Source organism: Xiphophorus hellerii, chromosome 4, assembly GCF_003331165.1.
Source record: "Xiphophorus hellerii strain 12219 chromosome 4, Xiphophorus_hellerii-4.1, whole genome shotgun sequence".
NCBI classification, from domain to species: domain Eukaryota; kingdom Metazoa; phylum Chordata; class Actinopteri; order Cyprinodontiformes; family Poeciliidae; genus Xiphophorus; species Xiphophorus hellerii.
In genome coordinates, this window is record NC_045675.1 from 33,231,976 (window position 1) to 33,258,852 (window position 26,877).

The 26,877-nt window shown below is 37.3% G+C and overlaps 2 protein-coding genes across 3 annotated transcripts in view; one reads left to right on the top strand and one right to left on the bottom strand.

Annotated features, from left to right (window-relative positions):
* pkp3b (plakophilin 3b) overlaps window positions 1-2,432 on the top strand; it is a 28,379-nt gene extending 25,947 nt beyond the window's left edge. The window contains exon 13 of the mRNA XM_032560456.1: window positions 17-2,432. Coding sequence (XP_032416347.1) covers window positions 17-58 — 42 coding nt within the window. The 3' untranslated portion in view covers window positions 59-2,432. The remainder of the gene's footprint in view (window positions 1-16) is intronic.
* Window positions 2,433-3,541: 1,109 nt separating this feature from the next.
* Window positions 3,542-26,150, bottom strand: LOC116718472 (anoctamin-9-like). Of its 2 annotated transcripts, none has more exons than XM_032560453.1 (24): window positions 25,955-26,150; window positions 23,671-23,736; window positions 22,252-22,371; window positions 22,022-22,158; window positions 18,590-18,639; window positions 18,360-18,418; window positions 18,072-18,151; window positions 16,842-16,976; window positions 16,585-16,678; window positions 14,979-15,039; window positions 14,819-14,901; window positions 12,981-13,085; window positions 10,533-10,697; window positions 7,696-7,732; window positions 7,483-7,594; window positions 7,201-7,255; window positions 7,017-7,114; window positions 6,737-6,933; window positions 6,326-6,478; window positions 6,004-6,148; window positions 5,808-5,918; window positions 5,634-5,724; window positions 5,421-5,533; window positions 3,542-3,966 (listed from the first exon to the last, which is right to left on the bottom strand). In XM_032560453.1, the coding sequence occupies exons 1-24, from the start codon at window positions 25,973-25,975 to the stop codon at window positions 3,927-3,929; spliced, it is 2,328 nt and encodes a 775-aa protein (XP_032416344.1). In that variant the 5' UTR covers window positions 25,976-26,150; the 3' UTR covers window positions 3,542-3,926. The 2 variants fall into 2 exon arrangements, with proteins under 2 accessions (XP_032416344.1, XP_032416345.1); XM_032560454.1 differs by having other exon boundaries at window positions 25,874-26,150.
* Between the last annotated feature and the right edge of the window lie 727 nt (window positions 26,151-26,877).

A 26,877-nucleotide genomic window follows, 5' to 3' on the forward strand; every position in this document is an offset into this window, starting at 1 on the left:
TCTTTGTGTTCGACAGAGAGGATTTACCCGACAGAACTTCGTCGATCCCAGCTTCTAGTCTCTGTTTCCTCCCAGTGTGAATTCTGCAGTGAAGAGAAGGAGGCGAACGGACCGACCAGAACCAAACACAGGAGCTGTTATTCCTCCGTTTGGAACCGTTTGACTGATTTATGGATGCGTTGTGTTTTTCACAGTAACATGAAGCTGGTTAATTTTAGACTGATTCTGACATGACATATGGTTTATCCCTGACAGAATAGATTCAGACTTAATGTTGTAAAAACATACAGACTGCAGCGATCTGTTAGTGTGTATCAAGTTTCCCTTTTAACTGTTGGTGTTGCATACACACTATAATCCTAATTCTGATTCATCTCATTTCTGAAATGTTTCTTATTGTTGAGGCGACTGAAAGCTTTACACATCGTCACACTTCTCTTTGGAAGCTGAAGTTCTGCTCAAGCTCCCATCAGAGAAGAAGAAACCTGCTAGATGCAGTAGTTTTTAAAAGGTTTATCGAGACTATTTATGAATATTTTGCCCCTTTTTGAGGAGTACATTTTTGTCTTTTTTGAAGTATGATAACAAAGATCTGCAGCTGGATTTGGCATGTATGTAGGTAGATATGTTTAAATTGGATATTTAACATGGAATTGCTCCAGAACTCTGATGACTTGTATGTGTTGAACACTTTATTTAGTGTCTCTCAGTCCATCCTGCACATTCTGTTTTTACCGGTTTGGGTAAAAACACACACCAATACACGCTCACACACACATGCTGTTTTTCTACAAAGCAGTTCATGTAGTAACTCTAATATCTGAATTAAGTTGTGAGTTACAGACACAAACGTTCTTATGTAAGAGAAAATGTGCTTAAAGTGTAAAATGCAGTAGTTATGTGATTCCAAAGCAAAGCTGTGTAAAACTTCATACTTGCACTGTTTCCTCATAGCAGTGTGGAAAAATGAGGTAAGAGCCAATGAGGTTCCTCCCTTTGGATTCCCGTCTCAAAGAGGAATGCTGAGGAGACGTAACATCCTTCAGACCGTCATGTCATTCTCAGTCTCACCTCTGAGGGTCACGGTTTAATTTAGTTTGGGATTTTAGCTCCTGATGTCAATAACGGTTAGATAATATAAATGAATAACGTTTTTAATGAAACATATTGAAGTTAACAATCATGGTTAGACCAGTGCTTCTCAAAGGATTTAATAACAAGATGAAGTTCCACCAAGTTGACAGAAATTCTTAAACACAACAGAACTTGGACTATTTTCTGTTTTTTTGTGTTTTGTCATTACAAACTTAAACTACATGATTGGTTCATGGAGTCAGTGTATTTATGGATTCTGTTTTTCCTCATAAGTGGAAGTTTTGAAGTTTTACAGTTGAAAATTGCATTAACAGAATAGAGGTTTCTAATTCTGACCTCAAGATCCAACATGGCTGCCTTGTATAAAACCTACTAACATCTGCAGAAAAAAAGAAATGTTTATTTGTGTTATGATGCCCCCTTTTGTGAATATGTTACTAAAGTTTGAAAGTACAAATCACATAGAAATGTTGGCTACTAATGATACTGTTACTCAGCATTTTTAGAAAACTCGTTCCTAAGAAAACCCTGGGCTCGTTGCTGGTAAGGAAGTCTACAAAGTAACAGTAACTGGTTTTCCATTTGGGTTTTGGACTCTGTGATGGTTGGTGCTTGTTAGCTCTACATTACAGTTCATGTGTTTGCATTTACTACACTTCCTCTGAGTCATGTAGCCCTGTGGGCTTAGATTACAGGGACAACTGATCAGTTCTGATCAATAGTTACATTAGCCACCAATATTCCAGTAAAAGCTACTACTCCAGAGTAAGAATGAAAAAGTCAATCCACAAGCAGAAAAAAAACAGCTGCAGGCTCTGATTTGGAAACATTGAAATGAATCGCTACTGTACATCATGTAACTGATAGTAAAAACAAGTTTCACTTTTAGTATTCAGTGTTTTTAGGTAGTTCTGTCTAACATTAAATGTGTTGACGCTTCCAACTTCTATGTAACTTTGTCACAATTCAAACTTTTTGTGTTATCACTAATAATACAGCAAAGAAACGTGTGAATGTGTCGCTACCTGTACTATGAGTGAGTGGTTCATTTTTCATACAACTCTCTCTGTGCTGAATAAACAAGCTGAAAAGTAGAATAACACAAAGTGCTTTTAAATAGTTGAATTATTAATCCTGTTTGACATCAACTCACCTGATATGATTGTAGCTGTTTTCTGTCACCTGTTCAGGATGTCAGCTGTTCCTGTTAACCTGGTTTGATCATGTAGCAATTTCCAATGTAATAAAGTTTAGAAACAGTAAAAAAAATAAAATAAAATTTTATCTACATTTGAAATAATTAGAATAATAATTTTAATAAAGTCTGAGGAATTGTTTATGGGCTTTTTACTGCTTTTATCTGTGTTGTTTGAATAGAGGTGGCTTACTAATTTATCTGAGTTTTATTTTTGTTTGAAACCCATTTGACCTGCTTACCCTTAAACCTCTGCACATGCATTTTTTTTGTTTTCAGTACCAGAAACTCTCAGTAATTATGTTTTTTTGTGAATATTAGAAAAAAAAACCAACAAAAGGATTTCCTTAAAATGGCAGAAACCTGTTCTTCTTTTCAAAAACAAATCAATGCTCTTCCAAGATAACATATAAGGGAATCAAATGGAAAAAAGAGAACAGAGGCTTTATGAGAAGTTTTTAAATCTTAATGCAAGCCTTAGTTGAATTCCTTTCCACTCTCATCATAGCATCAGACTCCTGTTGTCCAGGAGGATCCTCTGACCCTTGGATGATCCACATGATGCTCAGAGACTCACTGACCTCAAGGAGGGACTGAATCATGAGCAGCATTCTGAGGAGACCCCGGCTGCCCACAGCCTTCAGCATCTACAGTAAACTGGAGTAGCTTGATTTGCAACATTTAATTTCCCTTTGATATTTTTAAAGTATCTTTAAATTGTATTGAATTTGAAAAGCAACAATTATTGGAGAGCATGTTTTAGCAGAAACTCTGGAGTTTGATCAATGAGCTACTTATCTGTGCAGAGGCTGTTACTATGGTGATGTATTCAGAATTGAATTCCATTCTCCCTCCGGAACAAAAAACCCCCAGAGATTTCCTGAACACTGCTACTATTTTTTAGAAAACCTGTTTCCAAAAAGCCCTCAGCTCATTGCAGGTGTTTTTCTCCAAAAAGTGGATAATTTATTTTAGAGTGAAGGAAGTGATGCAATATTGATCCAGTTTCTGAATTTCACTGCAGCCTTCTTCCAGCCTAACTACATGGAGATTCCTAGATTTAGTATAAACATCTCCCATTCATTCATTCATTCATCAGTATTTGAATATATCCACATATTGTCATTTATTTGTCAGCTGAAAACGGAGAGACTATACAGCTAACCTGAGAAGAGCCTGAGAGCAGGGCTCAGTTATGTGGAGGACGTGTTTAATTGCTGGACACAGACCAAAGAAGAGATGACTCCTACATTTACCTTCTTGACTGTTTTATTTACTTGCTTGTTTAGACAGAAACCTTGAAATGAAAATATGCAGCAGTTTGGTTCACTGCACATCTATCTTACACAGTAAGGTTTTATCTGCTTTTTCCTACAATAAGTGCAACAATGAAACTAGTTTAGGAATGAACAAGCTAAATGTTTCACAGTGCATCACTCAGCAGTAAATGACTGACATTCAATAACACATTTAGTTACATTTCAAAATAAAACCAAACCTGTTGCAACAATATTCTTGAACAAATATCTCACATTATTTTGAGTTACAACAGCAGGCACAGATTATTAAAGAGCATAGATTCATTTTTTTCCATTTCAGCACCTTTCAATGGAAGCAGATCAGAGGTCAGGTAAGGTCACACTTCAGTTGATTTGGGACGTTCAAGTTTCCTGTCTCTGAAAAGAAAGCAGAAAAAAACATACAGAATAAAATTTAAAACTGGATGAATTGCTTTCATGCATGTGAAATTTTGTATTAATTAGTTTTTTTCTTTATTTAAAACAAAAACTCGATTCACTTAAAAACAACACAGATACCACAAATAAGAAGGAATAGTCATGGCAAATGAATTTTATCAAGTCTGCAGCTTTAGATTTTTGCTGATAGGAGACACTGTGTTACAAGCATATTATAGTCAAGGTATAAATAATTACATTTTCCTATTTTTAAAAGTTTTTGCGTGTGAAACTTTTCAGCTTTGGCTTAATGTTTGTGTTCGTTCTGAACCAAACAAACTGGAGCAGCGCATACAGAAACCCCACCCATCCCATCATCACTCATAAACTAGAACCTCGATACCTGAAAATCTTTGCTCGAAGCAGAGACTGACCTCCAACCCACAGACAGCTGTCTCCCAGTTCCCTTTGGATTTGGGGTAGATCTCTCCGGATGATGTAAGCCGCAAACATTATGGCTTTTATTCAGGCCATTGAACGCCACCACTCATCAAATGCCATCACTCATAAAAACTTGAATTCAATGACCTGAATAAATGTTATTTTTGACGTTCAGAAGGTAGTCTACAGAAGCATGGTGTTGACAGGATTTGGTCATATTTTACAGCGCCCTAAGCCATAAACCAGCGTATTTTGCGTGACTTTTTAACCAGACACATGGTAAAAATGGTGATTTGTGGCACTAGAGGCTTTTGATAGAAGAGGTCTGGCTTTTATTCTCGATATGTAGGTTGGTGCAGTATTTTGTGAAAATACGCTCTCATAAAGGAATCATATAAATGCTTTTACAGGCAAACCTGCTCTGCAAGAGCACCTTCCAATTCATCCAGTTTGAGTGAAAGGTGGCGCCAGAGATCCCTGCAGAAACTCTGCGGTGGACGACCAGGCAGCATAACACACATTGACCAGGCGCATCCTCATGCCTCAATTCATTATCTATAAACCTAGCTTAAGAGAGAACCGAAAGTAGAAATGGAAACAGCTCACGATGTGAACTGCCGTTATTTAGATTGGCTAATAAAATGAATTTGATAACAGAAGGGAAACACTGGTGTCTGTATTATAACAGTAGTACTTGTCTGGTAATGTGTCTTGAGAACATATTAATTATGAATTGACATCACAGCAATACACTGAACTGGAGCCAGCAGGTAGAAGTGAATTACATCACATTTTGATTGCAAAGGTACAACACAGGCTAGAGTGGCGTCATGTAATCCGACTTCACTGAACTCTAGTCAACCACACCAAACTCAAACAATGTGTGTTATAATGTTGGAGCGGAAAAAACTACATTAACAACAACATGGACTTTTCACAAGAGGGTGAGTTCAAAACGCGTTTTAGTGAGTTTTTCCTTTTAAGATGACTTATGTTTATTCCATTTGACTCACCGTAATTCACTCTTGAATCGATCCATTTTATCATTCAAGCGACTATTCTTAACCTTGACAGGTTTTTCTGGGACGAACCAGGCTGCGATAAACTTGCAGACCACCACTACGTGCTGCGGGTAGAAAACACATGCAAGATAAAATGAGGTAAGACAATCAAATTCAGTTCTTTTACTAGTTTTAATTTGAAAAAATGTTTGCAATATACCAAACCTCAAAGAGAATGATGAACGCAAAGCGTATAGCCAGGACAAGCCAAAACTGAGAGGTCAGAGAGTAGTCTTGATTCCTGTAGTCTCTGTAACTGTAAACAACAGTTGGACCTGGTTGACCCATCTATGAAGGAACACTATGTGTGAACACAAACCAGTCATTTAGTTCTCTCACCTGCACTGAGTGACGTTAGCATAATCGTTTGTTTTCAGCATATATTCATCTTTGATGTTGGTCTTCATGAAAGCTACAGACAGAGTGTCATTAATGTAGCCTTGCATACAGCTGCAAAAAAGAAAAACACCATGAGGACAGAACATAACCCAGCACTAACATGATGCCAGAGCTTTAAGCTGGAGACATGACTGACTGCGTCGAGTCGATGCCTTTGGCACATGGGCCGTAATGGTAATGGTAAACCAGACGAGGAATAAAGTCAGATGAGATGCCAATGACCAAGGCATTAACGATCACAGCAAATACACCAACAACTTCCAACACTTTCGTCCATATTCCTGCAGACAGAAAAATAATCCGCAAACGCAACAGTTACATATAAACTCCTGTTTCTGTGTTGTATCTATTGCACTAAGTGGCAGAAAGTGCTCTTTTTGGGGCTCTTTTCTAAAGATAGGCTGTCTGAGTTTAAAGCAACATAAAAGACCATGAAATGCTTGTTTTCCATGACTTACCAATGTCACTGGTCTTCCTGGGAATAAGGCGCCGCTCATAGCGGACCATTTTGATGGCATCCAGGCGAATCTCAATGATGTTATTCAGAAGGGCCAGAAGGGGCGCCAGAGGGAATGCAGCCACAAATGTGGTGGTGAAGCTGAACTGGATCACTGAGGAGCACAGAGAGCAGTGGGCAACATGCAAACAAAACAGCAACCTCCAGTTCTAAAAGCTGAAAACAAAAACCACGCCACGTCAAATGTGGTTTATTTAGTTTATTCCATGTGTGACATTGAGCAGCATTTAATGTTAAGCTAATTTCTAACTGCATTAAACTGCAGCATGAGAGAAATAAGTGAAAAACCCCCTCGTGATTCTTTCTCCCCTCATTTTCATTTTTATTTGTAGTTACAGTGACATAAACCTACCCATTTCCAGGAACTCATTAAACAGGCTGAAGGCGTCCGTGTTACCCAGGTGATAGTTTCTCAGCCAGTCTCGTTTTTTGCAAATATCACATGCGTCAACAAGACCCTGTTTATTACGACAAAACTTCCTGTAGCATTTGCCACACTGTCTCTTCAGCCGCCTTGCAGTTTTTTTCCTCAGAAAGCTCATGGCCCAGCTGCAAGAGAATTAGATCCACTATTGGTTCCTGTAGGTCACCTGAATGCAACGTGCAAAGTCAAAACAAAACGTCCCACTTACGGCACAAGGAGCTCCAAGACGTTGTTGAGAGTCTGTTTGAGCAGCATGATCACTGCCATTTGGATAAAGAGGTCTGTTAAACAACCACTCGGATGGCACTGCAAGACAAACAACACATCAGGGTTTACTCTTTACCGTGTTGTTGCAGTATGACAGCTCTACAGAAACCATGAAGTGATCTCACCTCTTCCAGTCTAAACCCAGCTAGACGCACATAGTTTGTAGGATGGCCGTTTATCCTGACACAAAGCAAGAAAACTTTTATTATACCCACTTGTTGGTAAACTGGAACCATTTGGTTTATTCAAAACATATCACTGTGTTTTGATCAGAATCAAGTCATACAGTCAAGAAATAATTATAAAAATATTTGCAGTGTTCTAAAGCATGTAAAGAGAAACTACAAGGGGAGTACAAAGCTATGTGTTGTGTTTTGAACTTGCATGGTATTCCAGCTTTTACATACCTGCCCAGGAAAAAAGCCACATAGAAGAGAGAGGAGAAGAGGGTGAAGAACTGAAAGGTAAACATTTTAACTGTGAAGCTTCTCTCTTTGGCAGCAAGTGAGTTCAGCTTCTCTGAGTAATGCAGACAGAAGAAAGCATTCAGAAACAGACGATCTGGTTTAAAACTCAATGAAAGAAATGCTCCATCCTGACCAGGACTCATATGCTCTCACCTAGATCGCATAGTTTTAGGGACACCCATCTGTTCACCTGCACACAAAATTACACGATTAACATGAGAGATGGTAGAATAATACTTTTGTTGAGTATGATCAGGACAACGCACAAGAACAAATAAATGATTTTTTTAAGCTTTTAAAACAAATGTACTCCTGTTTTGTACATTTATTAACAGACTTTCATGCTTGTTGCCTCCTGTCAATTTTAGAAAGATAAAAACAATGGAAGCATTGTAGTTTCAGGGATTTCTTTTTCTGGTTTTATTGATATTAAGTTTAAAGCATCTCAGCTAACCATGAAACATATACATTCACCAGCCACTTTTTTAAATACACCTGTCCAACTGCTCATTAACACAAATGTTGAATCAGCCAATCAGATGGCTGCAGATCAATGCTTTTAGGGATGTAGACATGGCCAAGATCTGCTGCAGTTCAAACCGAGCACCAGAATGGAGAAGAAAGGAGATTGAAGTGACTTTGAACGTGGTGTGGTTGTTGGTGCCAGACGGGCTGGTCTGAGTAGTTCAGAAACTGCTGCTCTACTGAGATTTTCACGCACAACAATCTGTAGGGATTAAAAAGAACGGCCTGAAAAAGAGAAAATACTAGTGAGCAGCAGTTCCGTGGGCGCAAATGCCTTGTTGATGCCAGAGGTCAGAGGAGAATGGCCAGACTGGTTCGATCTGATAGAACGGCAACAGTAACTCAAATAACCTAAGTGGTATGCAGAAGAGCATCTCTGAATGCACAACACATCAAACCTTGAGGCCAATGAGCTACAGCAGCAGAAGACCAAGCCAGGTGCCATTCTTGTCAGCTAAGGACAGGAAACTGAGGCTACAATTAACACAGGCTCTTCAAAATGGGACAATAGAACATTGGAAAAACGTTGCCTAGTTTGATGAGTCTTGATTTTTGCTGCAACATTCGGATGGTAGGATCAGAATTGGGCGTCAACAACATGTAAACATGGATCCATCCTGCCTTGTATCAATGGCTCAGGATGGTGATGGTGGTGGTTCAGTGGTGTGGGAGATATTTTCCTGGCACATTTTGGGTCTATTAGTACCAACTGAGCAACGTGTCAATGCTGCAGCTTGCGCCACAGCCTACCCACCATGTCGTACAGCACGAATCATCTCAGACTGGTTTCTTGAACACGACAATAAGTTCACTGAACTTGAATGGCCTCCACAGTCACCAGATCTCAATCCAACAGAGCACCTTTGGGTTGTGGTGGAATGGGAGATTCCCATCCTGGATGTGCAGCCGACAAGTCTGCACCAACTGCTTGATGCTATCATGTCCATATGGACCAGAATCTGAGGAATGTTTCCTGTACCTTGTTGAATCTATGCCACAAAGGATTAAGGCAGTTCTGAACGTAAAAGGGGTCCAACCCGGTACTAGCAAGGTGTAATAATAAAGTGGTCTGTGAGTGTATATAACTCAGTAGGAAATATTGAAGGTTATTTCCCCACTCATTTTATTAAAAGTGAGTGGGGAATTAATGCTAAAAGACACTAAAAGGGGCCTTACATGTGTACGCTGCACTACAATTTAGAGTAATTTTATATTATTTGTGCTTTTTTGTTTATGCAATTCATTGTTGTGTGAAGTTGCATATTTTAGTCACAAGATGGCAGTGTTAGAAGGCTGAAAAGCTTTTCTCAAGATTTGATAACATTAACTTGCCTCAGGCTCTGTATGTTACTCCAGAAGCAAGTCAGACACAGGAGAAAAACATAAATAATTACCAATCTTAAAATCGCTTTTTGTTTTTTTTCTTTTTTGGTAAAGTACCTTGAAACAACTTCTGTTGTGAACTGGTGCTATATAACGGAACCCCGGTGGGACATGGAGGATTTTTTTTCTTTTGCGTTACCTCACAAAACTTTCTGCTATTATATAAGCATATATCTTCAAAAGGTTTTTTCACATGTTAATATCTCGTTGTGAAATATCTGAAGTCTTACATCTTTTTCTTTAGGATAGAAATGCACCACAAACCTAAGATATAAATGGAAACTTTCCATAAGAAGGAAAGAAATAGGAAATACATCCAATCTATATGACTTATTTTTGAGTTGGCAAGGTAATAAGTCATTTTTTGCATCTCTTTTGTGTTGGTATACTCTGAGTGGCTTAAAGGGTCGTTTTCATGTACAGTTCCATCTCAGCCGCACACAAACAGACATAAACATGCAGTGAATAAATACATTTTCAATCAATATTTTGCACCAAACAGTTAATAATACACACCTTTTCACCAAGACTCTTTAAATGTGTATATATTACAAATTTTTAAATGACATTTGTGACTGTACACAAACTAGACCAACAAATATTACAGTAGGTATATTGCGAGGGAACGCAAAACGTATTGCGAGGTAACACAAAAGAAAACATGTTCTTCATGTCTCCTAGAGGGCGCCGTACTATATAAATAAACTAAATTGAATCGAATTTTTTCTTGTCCATTTCTTATTGCTGAGTCATGAACACTGACCGAAGTTGAGGCAGGTGAGGCCAGCAGCGCTTTAGTTGTTGTTCTGGGGTTTTCTGTGACCTCCTGGTGAGTCCAGTTCTGGTTAATTTTATAGAATTATGAGAGGCTGGCCACTCAAGCAAAAGGTTCACCTCTGACCTTTCGTCATCTATTTGTTAATAAAGGCTTTTTTACTGTGTTTTAATTGAATCAAAAAGCATTTGAAGTGACTTTGTAACCCTATCCAGACTGATCAAAGTCTGTTTTTTATCTATTCCTGCATGTTTTTCAGTAAGGACATGATGTGTTACTTTTAAAATCAGAATCTGAATAAACATACCCGGTTCATGATCTGAATGGTGAAATAGTGCAGCACTGCTCCCAGCAGCATAGCTAACATGCTGGCTTTTTCTTCTAGAAAATCTGACTCGCTTCTCGAAAACCAGGAGGCAGTCATCACTCGAAACACCACAAGAGCGTGGGTAATACCGATGATCACCATCAGCTGCAACACACACACACACAAACAATTAATGGAATCACAAACACATGTAGCCTTTTCCCTTCAAACAGGTATAACACTGTATCTCTCAAAACTGCTCTTTGAGTGTTGATAATGAATGAAAATAAGGTAATCAAAAAATATAAATGATTCATCAGTATAAGCATTATTCATGCACATCATTAATGACTTCTCCCAAAAAAAACGATTTTTATTACAAAGAACTGCAAGTTAGAGATGAGTAAGGATGAGTTAAACAGGCATATTTGATTTAAATGAAAGCTTTTCTCACAGTATCCTTTTTCAAGAACTCTAATCTTTGTGGTTTTTCATTTATTCATTCACTTCTGTACCCAGCATGAAGGATTTTAAAACTCTCAGTGGTACATGGTTGTCTCCAAAACAATCTTTCTCCAAACATGAATGTTTAGGATGTAATCATCAATCACAAAATCTAGACCAGCGTGTGTGTCAGATTATTGTCCACATGTTGCTGCTACAGGAGCGCGCTCTCTCTTTCTCTCTTTCTCTCTCTTTCTTTCGACAGGCAGATCATCAAATCAACTCCGTCATGTCAAATCCTGTTTTCTCAGACAAACTTTGTTCATGGTTTATTTATTACTGTCCTTTTCTTCAATCTTAATATGCTTTCAGCAAATGTTGTAGTATTAATGACTATGATGTAACAACTAATTCAAAATTCAAAGAAATTCAATTCAAAAATACTTTATTGATCCCAAAGGGAAATTAAATATTGCTCTAACTCATTTCATTATTAACTGATTGCTGTGAATGTTTTGGTTGGGTTGTGGATAAGTGGGGTTGGAGTTCATTGATGAATGTTTCCAAATACAAATTTTCAAACCAATTGAGTTTGAATTCAGTTTACAAAGTAATGTTTAGATAAATAATTCAACGCTAAAATTATACTGGGCATGTTTGAGATATTTTGTTTTATTGAGGAGTTATTGCTGTTATCAGAATAAGTATCACTATCTCAATTGGTATAGTAAAGAAAGCTTTACTGCTTAATTTTACTGTACTAACTTAAATTCCTTTTTCTGAATATCTATAGATCTATCTGTCTTGTGAAGTGCTGTTTGTTGAGGCAGGTGGAGCCACACAAAAAAGGTGACCAGAACTGAAATGAAACCTTCAAACCCAATAGTCACATGTAATGACTGGCTTTAAAGGAATTTACCGTCTTCAGTTAGAACAAAAACAGAAACCTGCGACATTAACATGTCAAGTTTAAACAGCTAGCTGTACACTTATTTTGATTTATGCTTTGGAACATAAATGGAATAAACAAAATTTGATTTCAAATTGTTGATCTCAACCACTGCTCTGTTTGGTTCTGCAGTTTTCACTTTCTGAGGCCACAGAAGTGAACATTTGTGCAACTATAATAAAGCTCCACCCCAAGAATTCCAGAACAACCAGGACTGGTTCCTGGGAAAAACTTTGAATTCTGACTAATGTGTTGCTCCAGGAGTTGAAAAAGTTTTTATTGGCCAGAAACATCTTGGCTGTCAAGAAAACCCTTCATTAACCATAAGATAAAAGAAATGAGCTATTTAGAGTTAAAAAGCAAATAAAGTTATAAAATAGAGCTCACCAGAAAGGAGGTGAAAAACAGCAAGCAAAGAATCTAGCCTTTTCCAAAATATTTTATATAAATGTATATTTTTTAATGAATTTGGAAAGCCAGTAATTTAATTTGAAACTAAGCAATCACTTGCTTTTTATTTGATTCCCAAAGGAGAAAATATTTAAATTATTTTTAACTTGCTGTAAAACAGTTGTTAGTGATGCCTTGAATGAGCAGCAAACATGAACAGTAGCTGTGAAACTGAGCTGTCACTGTTCTGTGTCAATTTCCTCCCACTGACGTTTCAACCTTTAGACACATTTCTGACACCAACGCCTCCTACACCAGAATCACATGACAGATGCTTTGAGTTTCAGTGCTCTGTGACAACACTGCACCATGGCAGTGTTGTCATCAGTCCAGGTTATACATTGACACATTGTAAAGACCATTTTCCTAACACATATTACGTTGTGGGAACCCACTGCTCTCTGTGGGGACCGCAGCCTGGAGATGAGAAGTACTGTTTTTGTGGTAGGAGTTAAGTTTAGGACTAAAGTGTGGATTGAGTTTATTTTAGAGTTAGTCTATAGAAAAGATGCATCTATAGATAGAGAAACATGCGTGTGTGTGGGCGTGTGGGGGGGTGTGTCTGTGTGTGTGTGTGTGGGCGTGTGTGTGGGGGTGTGTCTTACCATGGCTGTAAATAAGATGAGAACCAGAGTGCTTTGAAAGTATGAGTGTTTGAACTCTTTGACCTCACAGTTTATGTCATTGACTATTTCCATGATCAGTTCTTCCTGTTGATACACAGACAAAAAGAAACACACTTGAAATTTCATAGAAGATTTTGGTTTGATTCAACACAAAAAGAGACTTCCACTGTAAAAACAGGTTCTGTAGTATGCTAATCATTTTTCACATGACTTGAGAACAAGGTTGAGAAGTACCAGAGTTGTTTGTTTAGCCTGGTAAATGCAGCCCCTTTATTCCACGATATGCTTCGTCCAGAGGGTCTGGACTCTCAGCTATTGAGAAATAATTGCTTCCTGAAGTTGTGGACTTCAGTCGTGGACTCTGTTGAAGTTTGAAATGACTGGATCTGATTTTATCCAATCGCTAATGTTTGGCCGCAACATATGCACCAGCTCGACCGTGAAGGAAGCTGGGCTACAACGCTAATCTGAAATTGCGTGGGCTGTAAACGACCACCCTCCACTGCTAAGAGTAACGTGCCGAGGCAAACAACATCTTTGCCAGTAGTGACATGTTTTCAACATTCCTCTTGCTCTAACTAATTGCTCAATATATGGAAGTGTGGCAAAAACGGACTAAACGGCTTGGTTCACCTCAGCCACTGCAATTGCTAAAACTACGGGCAAACTACAATTCTAAAACAATGCAGGAAATCAATTTCTTAGAAATCAACTTAGATTAAGGACAGTCAGAGTATCAGTTGACTCCTGTGTGCTGATTGACTAAGTTGAAATTCTACCAGAAAAATAAAGCTCAATTGGAGAAAGCCCAGACGGAGCACTGAAGGGAGATAAGAAGGAGGGGAATTGCGTAGGGGCCAGTTGATTTGTAGAATAGAATAGAATAGAATAGACTTTATTGATCTCCAAGGGGAAATTGCTTATATGCTGACAGCTACTCCATCCAAAGTGTTAAATATTGGTAAATACAAATATAACCATGCGCAATATAAAATTTATAAGTGTAATATTGTAAGTGATTTAAATATAACTAAATATAAAATAAATATATACATAAATAAAATAATAAGAATGCACATTGAAATACATCAATCTATAAGTAAATTAGTCCAGAGAAAACTTAGTATTAAAGGTCTGTCAGAATATCAGTTGACCAGTAAAATCTTGAGGTTAGTTATTCCCAAATTTGACCCAACTGTGATGAAGGACTATTTATTTTGCCTCTGAAGTCACAGCTCAGATCTGTGAATGATTTCATAATTTAGCTGAGTGCGTTCTAGTTGCATGTTAGAGAACTGCAACTAGTTCTCTCCGTATTATACCTTCAAACACCACAAAGGGACATGGTCATTAACAGATACTCTACAGAATTATGTGGGCAATATCTAAAGGTTTATGTAACAGAAATGTACCACATATTTTACACCAGCAACTTGTAGTATTTTTAACGAGAAACATTCAACTTTGGGAACTCTGACTTCCAAACATAAACAGAACACATCATGAGTTTCCAGTATTAAACACCAGCCAAAATGATGGAATTAAACTGGAGAAACATAGAGCTTGAAGTAGATGAATCAGTGATCTCCATTATGATAGTTATCAAAACCATCATCAGAATAACATAAGAGAATAGAATAGGACAAATCTCGGTTCTGTTGTGTTCATGATTTAGGTTTTTTCTATCTGAATGGTGTATTCAGATAGATATCGCTCAGGGAAAAGTCCCATCAATTATTACCTAAAGACTAATAACAAACACACTAAAGGGCATCATACTGTTGGGACTGATGTTGAAGAAAAGAGAAAAGCTGTACCTCTTCTTCACACCAGTCATAGACCTTCCATTTTGAGGCATATCTGGCTCTGTGTCTCTGCCAAAACTCCAGGAAAGCTGTGGCTGAAACAAAGAAGGAAAGTGTCAAAATCACCCAGAACACCAGCAAAGCAGCAAGAGTGATTAAATCAGAGACTTACCCCAGACTGCCATGAACATAGCAAATGCAACAGTTCCCTCATTGTCAAACAAATGGCTAACCTGTGTAGGGAAGAAGAAGAAAAAAAAACACAAACATGACTTTTTTTATTTCTAACACAAACTGACCAGTATGCTTTAACATTTGCATGTGCAGTTCTGATTAGGTCCACATTATTAAATGATGTAACCAGTTAAGTTCAAACTGGATTTGTTTGGATAGCATCATGATAAACTAAGAACAAGTAAGAAAAATTAAGTTCAACTTCAGTGTACATCAACACTGCTCTGCACTTCCTGTTTGGGTCAGAAGACAAACTATTTCTTGTGCCTCATTAACTAGAACTACATTACTTCTTTTGGGAGGGATGGGAGGGGGGCCAGGTTAGTTAGGCCAGTTAGGATTATAAAAATTATTTCAACTTCCAAAATATAATTATAACGATATATTGCTTTTTTACTGTCTTCAAATTCAGTGATTTATTTACATCTTATTTTGTAGTAAATGTCATGGTTCTGTGATGGTCACTCCAAAGTGTCAACTTTACAGTCCTTAAAGTACATTGTAATCAATATGGAGTTATGGAGTTTGGTCACTAGGATCCAAACTTAGCTGCCTAGCGAATGTCTTGACATAGAAAGAATGTTATATTACATTCTTTCCTCAATCTCTACTGCAGCGCAACATCCACACATCATGATGCTGCCGCCTCCATGCTTCACAGTTTGGATAGTGTTCTTAGCCTTTTATGGTCCATTTGCATATAGCTGCTGTTGGACAGAAATGTTCTCAAAAAATTTGACTTTTCAGGAAATGGAAAAAAACACATTGCTTTATAAGGTCAATTCATTCCACATTTCCCTTTTGGTCGAAGTTACATATTCGTTTCGATACTGTCCAGCAGAAATGCACCAGTCATCTCAAAAAACAAAAATTTATGAAAATTAAGACAAATCAAGCAACTCTTTTTCCAATATGTTGCCTATATCCTGATCCTGATTTATAAATCTCTACTCGGCTTGGCTCCAGCATACTTAAGCTCTCTCTTACATAGATCAGTTATTTCCCATTCTTTACGCTCTAATAACATTTTTCTTTTGCATGTTCCACGTGTTCGAACTGAAAAGGGGAAGCAAGCATTCAGTGTGATGCTCCTACAACCTGGAATCAGCTCCAGTCTGAACTCAAGATGTCAAAATTGATTTCATTGGATTTATTTCGAGCGGTTCTTAAAAACAGACAACGAGATTCTATTAAACAGTGTCACTGCTTTTAAATTGTTTTCTATTGTTTTACACTTGTGCATGCATATGTATTAATTAGTTTTATTTTGTAACCAGATTGCTATGTATTGCAGACTTCTGTCCAGGTCCCTTTTGAAAATGAGATCTAGATCTCAACGGGGTTTACCTGGTTAAATAAAGGAAATAAATATATATATATTTTTTTTTTATTTTTATTTTTTTTGATTTTCCATAAAAAAACAAGACACTGTTATGTCTGAACACATTCACTAATTTATTATTTAGTTCTTCCAAAATGTACTAGTTTCTTTGCTGGCATTTCTGCCATTTCTTAACTGATGACCAGTAATTTGTCATGCTCACCTTAGCATAAGTGCATGTTTCTGAGAGCTGCCGTGGCTCACACACCCTGTCACAGCTAGGACACATGGTGACATTAGAGTCACACACCTCCTTACTTTGGACAAGCACACACACAAAGATTGAAGCATTAATATAATAAACATTTATTAAATATTTTTTAGGTAAAGTTTGTTTTAAGTGGAACTCTTCAAAAGCTGCTCTGTGAAATGTATATAGTTTAGAGCAGAAGTGTAATTCTATGCATATACCTGACTTACATTAGAGGGCTGGTGTTGAAAAAGGCCAGACCATAAAGGAAGATGACTGCACCTAGAGCAGCAGCTGGAATCAGCAGTATGGTGTACCAGTTCAACCACAGGTAGTACAGCGCCACCTTCTCCCCAAAGTAACATCTGCATCAACAGAGCAAACATGATCAAGGCACTTTGAACTAATCACATTTAGAGGCTCGGGAAACCATTAGAGGTGTTTTGAGTTAATAAGCTGATTAGGGGTTATACACCATGAGTATACAAATATTAACTGTTTTCACAATAGTTCAGTCTTCTGAGTTCCCGCTATTGTCTTTTTCTTTCTTCGTTTTTTTTTTAGTATTAACCTAAAAACTCTAGTTTATTCAGCTCTTGGGAAGTAGGACCAAATTAAGAAAAAGTTAACACAACTCACTACTGTAAGTTTATCTTATACAATCTCACACATTTAGGTTCAAACTCTAAAACTCACTAAATTTATTTGACTTAAAGAGTAGAACATAGTAGATATAACTAAATGTGACTTAAATGTTTTACAGTGTAAGGTAATTTCTTGCTTGTTAGTAACAAGCATGTTTAATAAAACAGATGTGGTCATCAATAGTTATTCTTGACTTAGTCTAAAAACAGATGTAGACCTCTGAATACAAACAGATCCTATTAAATGGCATTTCTAAAGCAAAAATGCAGATTGATTGAACTAAAGATGTTATTTTTAGTCGTATTTTACAGTTAATTGGTTAAATGAGTTTTAATGACTGTAGTGTGCTTTGATATGTGTATGTATGGGTATAACTGGACGCTCTTGAACATGAGACCTAATTTCAGCAAGATTTACCTATACAAATAAAAAATAAATAAAACAAAATCTGTTCAATGTTTCTAGACAATAACATTTAAAATGTAATGTTACATGAATTAATGAACTCTTGAGAATGCAAAGAATCTCTTTAAAGATTTTTGTAATTTTTAGATAAAATAAAAATTTAATTTACAATTTAGAGATTTTTATCTATTATCATCTGTTGTTTTAGTAATACCTGCAGCTTAGACTTTTAAAGCATCCAATACCCAATAGAAAGTGTCTGACTGAGCCTCCTAAGGACAGACTTAACTTTCAGTTTTCTGTGGAATAAATATTGTTAACAGTTTCAAAATAATGAGCCACAAAAACATATGAAAAGTTCTGAATAGTTTCAGTCACATGGCAGTTGTGAACAAGAGGAAGAAACTGACTTGATTTCATCGAATGGTTGTGGTGTAAAGAGAGCCGACCATCGAGCCCACTTCGCTCGCAGATTCTTCTGCTCCTTTTTCTGAGACATGACATGTAAAAATACATAAATTAAAAACATCAAGAAAGTCCTATTCACTACAGAAACACTACTTCAAAGAAAGAAGGATGAGTAAAATAGTAAGTGAATGAAAGCTGAAGGGTTTGCAGTCACTCCATTTCATCACATACTTGCATTAGTTTTACTAAACCAAATTAGAAAACAAGCAGTTAGTCAAAAGTTTGCTCACCTCATGAAGACAGAACATAGTTTCAAACACACCCTCCAATGTCAGCTTCTCCAGGTTCTCTGAAAATATTAACAATGTGAAACAATGTGAAAAGCTTTCCAATGTGTTGGTACACAAAACTCTGTATTATTAATGTATTACACATACGCATAAACTTCTACATCTCAATCCATTCATCCATGAACATAAAACAGAGGGAAAAAAGTATAGCCATTTTTAAAGCCACTCACCTTTTGTGCTGATGCATGTGTTATTGAGAATGAAATGTACAATTCGGATTCTGGGCAACACAGAAAGGAAAAGAGCTCAGTACTAACAAAAGCAGGTTCTTTGAGCATTACTAGCAGCAAGGAAACTTTTACACCATTTATACACAAGATAATTTAAAGTCTTTTAAACAAATAAGAAAGACGGGCAATAATAATAAGAAACAAAAAATGTAAAACATACAGCGAAATGTAAGCATTACATAAAGCATAAGAAAAAATATACATGCTTAGGGAGTAACTAAACCCCAAATCAACTATTCCTTGCAGATAAATGTTGTAAGTCCGTAAGTGTGCTATGTTTATGATTTTGTGCAAATTGTGACATTTTCGTGAAAATCTTTTCAATTCTGTAATATTTTGGCCTGAAACGGTCTTAGTGCTGCTCTCTTTGGGTTGAACGGCAGCTACTACAGTTGAATTCCTCTTGGTTACTGCTGTCCAGCTTGGTTGATGTCTACATCACGGCTCCATGTTCAGGTACAAAACAGTCTCCCTCACTGCAGTTAGAATTGCAAATGAATTGCAAATGTGGTGAGCATCAATACTGTTTTTCAGATTTGCACATGAGTGAGTCATTAGAAATACGGAGTGGATTGGGTCTCCTCTGCTCTGACGGCAGGCGGTTTGGTGCAGGATGGGAGTGTGAGGCCGACAGTAAGGCTTTGGTAGGAAGGGGCTCACAGCAGTATTTTCTCTCTCAAACAGGACAGTTAATACAGAGAGATTGATGCTTCACCTGTTGTCCCCATAAAAAGTCTCCAACAACAACAAAAATCACTAGATTTCTCTCTAGTCGCTTTTTAAAGATTGCTAGGCGCTAAATACAGCAGCAAAGTTGATACGTTGGCAAAGGTGTTTTCCTTAGTCCTGACCACACCCTTGTTTATGCCTTTCCGCTCAGTGTTTCAGTTAACATCTTTTAACGTGACACTGTTTTTTTGGAAACTCTGGAACTGCAGGATGAAAGTTCAGTCTTTTTGTTTTTAGACTTATAAAATCAAGTCTATCTTGTATGAAATTGTCCAAAGGACAGAGATTGCAAACAACACATTGGATGCAGATGTATCTAGTTTTTTTTTTTATTTGTGCAGGTTGGCATATTGTGCATATTGACATTTTTGGTTTTAGTGAGGTAGGACCAGTGTTCTCCAAGCCTCAGTCTGATCTCATGAAGTGCCTTACACCAGTGTTTCCAAAGTTGGTCCTGGAGGGCCAACATCCTGTATGGTCTAGTTCTCTACCTGGTTCAACACATATGGATTAAATGATGACTGAGCAGAAGACCTGATCGGAACATTGACATGTTAAGAACTGAGGAGGAAGTTACAAACACCAGGCAGAGAACTAGGACATGCAGGATGCCTGCCCTCAAGGATCGACTTTGGGCACACTGCCTTAGACACCAGTCTGTGTTTTAATTGTGATGGTGTAACACTGGCACTCTTGAGCATGTCTGGATGGAACCCTCATTTATTAGGGTTCTGCACAAGCTACAGATGCCTTGAAATGTAAAGGATTTATATTCGCCAAGTAATGAAAAAACACTTGGTACCATGTGATCATCAGACCTGGCTCTGATCATCAATACATTCTTGACCTTGGGTATTTGAGGTATGACATGATTCCATACTCATTCCGGGAAATGTCTTCAATTCCCGTTCTGTTAAGGCCACATTTTCTTTTCTTTATTGGAATGCATGAATGCAATAACTGGTTCTTCAGTTATTTTATGTCTCTCAACATTTTGATTGACGACAGTGATCACAGGTTCTTCATCATCTCAACTCCACTGTCACTACTACTACCATTGGCCAGTAAAGTATAAAAACTTTACTTCTTAATTGCAATAATTGACTTTTTTCCTTACAAAATCTTGAAGTTAAGAACTAAAATATAAGTCAATGTTTTTAGGTGCTAAAAACATTTAGCGCCTAAATGTTTAGGTGCTAAACATTGCTTAAATGCAAGCCAAAATGCTTCCTTAAAGTGGTACATATTGTAGATCTATAGTCAGCGTAATGATATCAATACCTGTCAAAATATTGCCACTGATGAATGACGTCCACTTTAGTGGACAGGTGATCAGTTACAAAGCTGTTATTTTTAAAATACTTCAGTAGTATTAGTCCTTAGGGGTTACTTGATGTCACAATATTTTTTTACCTGCAAGAGTTTTCTACAGTAGAAAGAGGGAGTGGATATTCCTGAGTTGGTCTGCATGCTTTACCATCTATCTGCCATATTGGATTTAACAAAAACTTTCTTGCATGTGGGTTGGATGGTAGTTGTCAGTGTATTATATGATCCCCTAGTGTCCACTTTAGTGGTCTGTGTGCATTTATAACATAAAACCCCATCTATACACAATAAAATGGCTTCTATATTCCTGTCCACAGAAGTGACCGCTATGCATGAAAGAATAAAGTCAACAATCAGTTCCTTTGACTTGGAGGTTTTCAAACAGAGATTGTTGGTGATGTACCAGGAAGACAGTCGCTCCACCTTCACTCTGTATGTGATCTCATCTCCTCTCCTCCAAAAATGAGCCCCACCATCATGTTATCATAAGATCTGTAAATATTGGTTATCGACCATTTTCAATGGATTCTTATTTTGGACCATCAAATAGTCAAAAGAAAAAAAATTATTAAAAAGCAAGAGTCCCAACTTCAAAGGTTTTTTTATAGAAATTGATTTAGACAGAAATATGAGAACTTCTTTTTTGCCACATGTTCAAAAATCTGCTGCTTTCAAAAGAGACACTTTTTTTTCTGAGTTGTGTGGCAACCACAGCAGAGCACAAATTAAAGTTCCACTCAACCCACAGCATTGCTCACGTTTCTCAGATGTGAGACATCATTCCTGGAATTTGTCAATTCTTTCTGTTTCCTTAGAACCCTTTCAAATTTAGATTCGGCAAACAGGTAAATCATGTTTTCTGTTTCAGTCGTCTTGGGATGGGTTCAGGAGATAAATTGACCATTTGCCAAAAAAGACATAAGCAGACAAAACAGAAATCTAATGTTATTTCCAGCTATTTTGCAAACACAGCAGATGATGAGGAACAGTCTTTGTAAGAGCAAATCATGACAGAGATGTGAAGTTTTCAGTAATATGGTAAAAAAAAATGCTAAATAGCCAACATTTGCATAGCATTTGATCAAGTTTGAAGATATTTATTCTGAGTAACTTTGTTACTGGAAATTAACAGTTAAGAAATAAACATTTTCTGCTTTGACTTGTAGTTTTTTAGTGACAATTATATCATGCTTAACTATAATCATAGGTGTTTGCTCAAAGCTGACAAAGCCGTTTCCTAGAACTACCAACACAAGTTTTATAAATAGGTGTGTTGTATAAAAGTGGAAGTGTGTGAATGTGTGTTGAACACACCTGTTAGCCTGGGTAATTGAATTCTCATCTTTACACCAGCTGCAGGCGTCAGAGACTTTGATCAGGTACTGATAGTCCTCAAATATCTCGTCGGGAGCACGCAGGCCCAGAAATATTTTGTCTTCATGGTCAATGCTCTGCCAGACAACATAAAAATGCATATTGGTGGATTTTTTTCCCTTCATGGCATCAAGATCAGCATCTTGATGTTCGTATCATAATAAACTCACTGTGATTGCAATGTTTTTCTTTTTTAGCTCTTCCAGAAACTCTTCTTGCTTGTGGAACTTCTGTGTGTGAGGCTCCTGCTTGATGGCCACCAGTAAGAAGTCAAATGTAGTGTGGACAAACTGTTCAAACACAAACCATTACAACCCCCATATACAACACAGAGAAACATGACATCTTCATTTTGAAACACTGATGACAAAGAGAACAGCAAAAACACAGTGTAAAAGCATGTACAGAGAGAAAAATTAAAGAAATATTCAATAATAGTTCAAATAGGAAAATGCTTAATTATAGTCATAGAAAAAAATGCATTATGAACAGAGTTCATATGAATATTAAAGCAGGAGTAAGCAACTTAAAAATGTTTTTTTATATATATATTTGTTAAAACTGCTTCCAAATTTGTAATGACAGTATAATATGATACAGATAATCTGAAAATAATGAGCTACTCTGACTTCTCCCTGTGGTCCTTTTGCCATCCTAAGATAGACACCGATAGGTCAGAAACAACCAATCAGAGCCAGAAGGAGGGTCTTAGCGCTGTCAGTCATCCTCATGTACATGCTGCTCTTCATGATCTTTGTAGTTCACTAATGTTTTCTAACAAGGCTAATTTTGGGATGACACACTTGACAACTGAATTTACTTATTATGTGACTTCTGAAAGAAGTTGGTTGGACTAGATTTTATTGAATGGTACTGAAGTAAAGGGGACACAATGCAGATTCCATACTTTTTAGAATTTTATTTGTGAAAAACTTTCCAAACTGCATCACTTTCAGTCTACTCCCCAATTGTGTGCATTTCTGTACATAAAATAGGACTCAGGTCCTGAGCTGATGCAGAAGAAGCTGTTCTGTCTGCTGGGGCCTGACCTGCTCAGCCAACACCATGAATGAACCCAAAGATCAGAGCACACTCAACGCCTTCCATGTATCAAACAGTAAAGTCAGATCAAAGTCAAGGTTTAGAAAAGCAGTCGGTGAAGACTTTGACACTTCCTATCTAAATGATGATTGTTATCTGCTAGTAAACATGCACACTCGTCCACTGAGTCATTTGGGATCTGTCCAAGTTAATCTGCTTTGGTTTTATTAGAACCAAGCTGAAGAACATTAAACTGGTGTTATGATGTTTGCTGCCAGGACAAACGTTTCACCTCAGTATCAATATCAGATCCAGTCAGAATTTGTCAGCCAAATGGGAGCTGAGCAGCATAACCATGTTATCCTGCATGCTGACAGCAGATTAAGCTACCTTTGTTAATAAGTGTGGTAATACAGGCTTATCAGTTCAGAACAGTCACAGAGTTTTTTTATGTGAGCATTTATCTTCTGTGTTTGCATGTTGTACATGAGGCTAATCTACAGTTAGCCTGTTAGCTTAGGCAAAGTTCTGCTGAAGTTGAGTCTTACCAAAGAAGGAAGAAAAGCCTCATCGCTCTGGTCATCATCCTCTCTCTCCTGTAGCTCCATCTTGTCCTTTAAGAGAGACAAACGCCTTTAATTTTTACCTCATCAATAAAACAGCTAATGGAGCTATATTCTGGCTTTGTTGTGCTGCATTAATGGATCATAAAACATAAAAGATACATTTAAATTCTGCTTTTTCCCAGTTTTCTTAATTAAGGCCATTAAATTAATTTAGTTCTCTTCAGTTCCACATGATTGATGGCAGCATTTCTTACAGTTGAGCATAACTCGCATTACAAGTTTGGGGGTTTTAGAACCTTTTGTGAAACTATGGAAAAACATGTACATCATACAAATGTTAAAAACTACAAAAGACTAAACTTACAAATGGACAATAACAGTATATTGGCTGATAAAGTTTATGGTGGAATTGGGTTAATTGTGATTCAGTATGTAGAAAAGCCATGTTGCAATTAAAAGGTGTAGGGTTCAATTCTTGCCATATGTCAATGTGCCCCAGACCAAAGCACTTAACTCTGTGGATTTATTGGTGCATTATTTGTCAGAAACTATAATGTGCAGGACCCCAAATCTCAGTGACACACAAACAATAAATACAAAGTTTTCTCAAATCTGGTTTCTAGTAATATTAAATTGAGTTTTCTTGTGGTTGAAATGTATAAAAATATTGTTTGTTTGTTTTGTTTTTTTCAGACATTTGGCTACGTCTGGACTAGGTCTAAAACAGCTAAACAAGGATGTCAGAGCAGATGATGTGCATCAGTTGGTTGGGGTTGGGAAACACACCCTGCCTTGGTTTCCACCATGCAAGTAAACAACAGCATGGAGAACTACTGTATGTTATTCTGGTTGGATGAATCACATTTTCTTATAAGGACATAAGAATGGGTTGATCCATGTAAGTGACCTGGGGGAGCCCAGTAAGAAGTGTTCTGACCTCATGACATTATGCTGACATCATTTTTATAAGATTTAACCTGTCAAAAGAGTGGTGATTATAAAGCACTTTTCTTATGGCTGTGCATCTCTGTTCTTAAAAAAACATTTTATATATATAAAAAATAAAAATAAAGACAGATTTTACAAACAGTATACTCAAAGGTGCTGATTTCCTCTACACATTTCCTTATCTGCATTATTAAAATGCTTTGGATGAGCATGATATAGGTTTTATTATTTTCTTATGTAGAGGCATTCTGTGCAAAGTACTTATTATTATTAACTGGAATCTTACAAATTAGATGTCGCCATGGGTCAGCAAGACTGTGTGGTTGTGTGACAGAGCTGCAGCAGGGTGCAGGTTCAGGCTCGTCTGAAACCTTCCCTCTGTGCTGACTAACTCCTGCTTTTCACCAGAGGTTTTGTTTTCCACCTGTTCACCGTCACATCGTTTCTACACCTTCACACCGTTCGTAGAGCCGGTATGGCAACAGAAAATGTACGTTTTTATACTGGATAAGTAAGAGTGGCCTTTCCACATGGGTGTGACTCTGATCCAGAGCAGATTGTGAAGCCTCTGTCACAGCTGCAGACATCTCAGAATTGAAGCTTTTTCTTTTCTTTCTTTTTTGATAATTTTTGATAATTCAAAACTAAATCAGTCTGCTTTAGGAAAAAAGGAAACAATAACAAGTAGTGAGAATCTGAGTGCAACTAATTTTAGCTAAAAAAAATGAAAAATGAAAACTATAAACTATAAACAAGCTATGTGTCTTCAGCAAAGACACATATAAGAGATAATTTCAGAAAGATATCAAACATGCTGTGATTATAGGACTGAGTGCTGATGGTGATATAATTTTAAAAGCAAAAATTATCTCACAAGTACATCACAATTTTGTCTCTTTAAACAAAAAAACATCTGAAAACATTTCTTTTTTAACTTTACTGGGACAAGAGTATCGATACATTAAAAGCAGGTAATATTACAAGGGCCTCTTGAAATGAACACATAGAGAACAGGACATTTTCTCAAATTCTATATTTGTTAAAATGTTCAGATTGACTTTATGATCTCTGGCTGGTTAAAAACATGCTTTATTTAAATCCAACAATATAAAACCCACCTAACTTAAACAGGTTGATGTTTCTAAACACTGCAAACTAAGTCCTAGTTAGTTTAAAGAACAGTTGCAGAAAACCCGGACTGTAAATCACCTCGGTTACTTTAACATGAGTTACTTACAGCTCACTCTTTGGACAGGAGGCAGGGGTGTGTGTGCCGTTGAACAAAAAGAAAGGTTGAATCTCATGGGAATCTGTTTACCTCGGTATTCTTGAAGTACATCCTGTAACTTATTTAATTTGAAGCTCAGCAGGTAAAACCGTTCTCCAGCATCATCAGCAGCCGTAGTTTCCGTTCCATGAACGTCCTTCCATGACCAACACACATCCCGACAGCGGGGAAAAGAGAAACAGCCTGGAAAGTCTCTAGGCTGTTTCTCCCCCTCACTTCCGCATACCTATAGCCAGGTAACTGCAGCTCCCTGAGCGCGTGCGAGGTGTGGAGGTGGGTCGTTCCTTACGTGCAAGAGAGATAAGGTCACGTTCAGCTGAAAGCGGAACTGTAACGTCGTGATGTTTTGATAGAGGCCGGGATTCAAAACAAATGACCCGAGAGGAATTTTAGGAGTTTCAGAAATAAGTTAGGCACAGTCATACCTGAATGAACATAGTAACAAGTGGGTGAACCGGTTCTCTGATTTGGTTTCCTTAACATTTGATTTTGACACATTGTCGTCACCTTAGTTGACAACAAATGAATAAAGTATGTTTTTCTGAAACCCAGTAATCTCTTTCATTTTTGATTTAATAATTGAGATGCTGGAGCAGTGTTGTATAGTAACGAAGTAAAAACACTTCACTACTTTACTTAAGTATATTTTGGAGTACTTCATACTTTCCTCGAGTATGAAAATTTTTTGATAACTTTCACTTTTACTTCACTATATTTCCGAACTTAATCGCATACTTTTACTCCGATACATTTTCAATGTGTGGTTTAGTTACTCGTTACAAAAAAGCGAGAGAGAGAAACGCAAGTGTTTTGACCCCACCTACTGATTAGCAAGTAGCAAGTAGGCTACCGAACAAATCCGTAGCCTACTTGCCTGGGCTTGTTCATCACCACCAATAGGATACACCTGTTTCGCTTCTCCCATTAAACACAAAGCAAGTCTCGCAATCAGC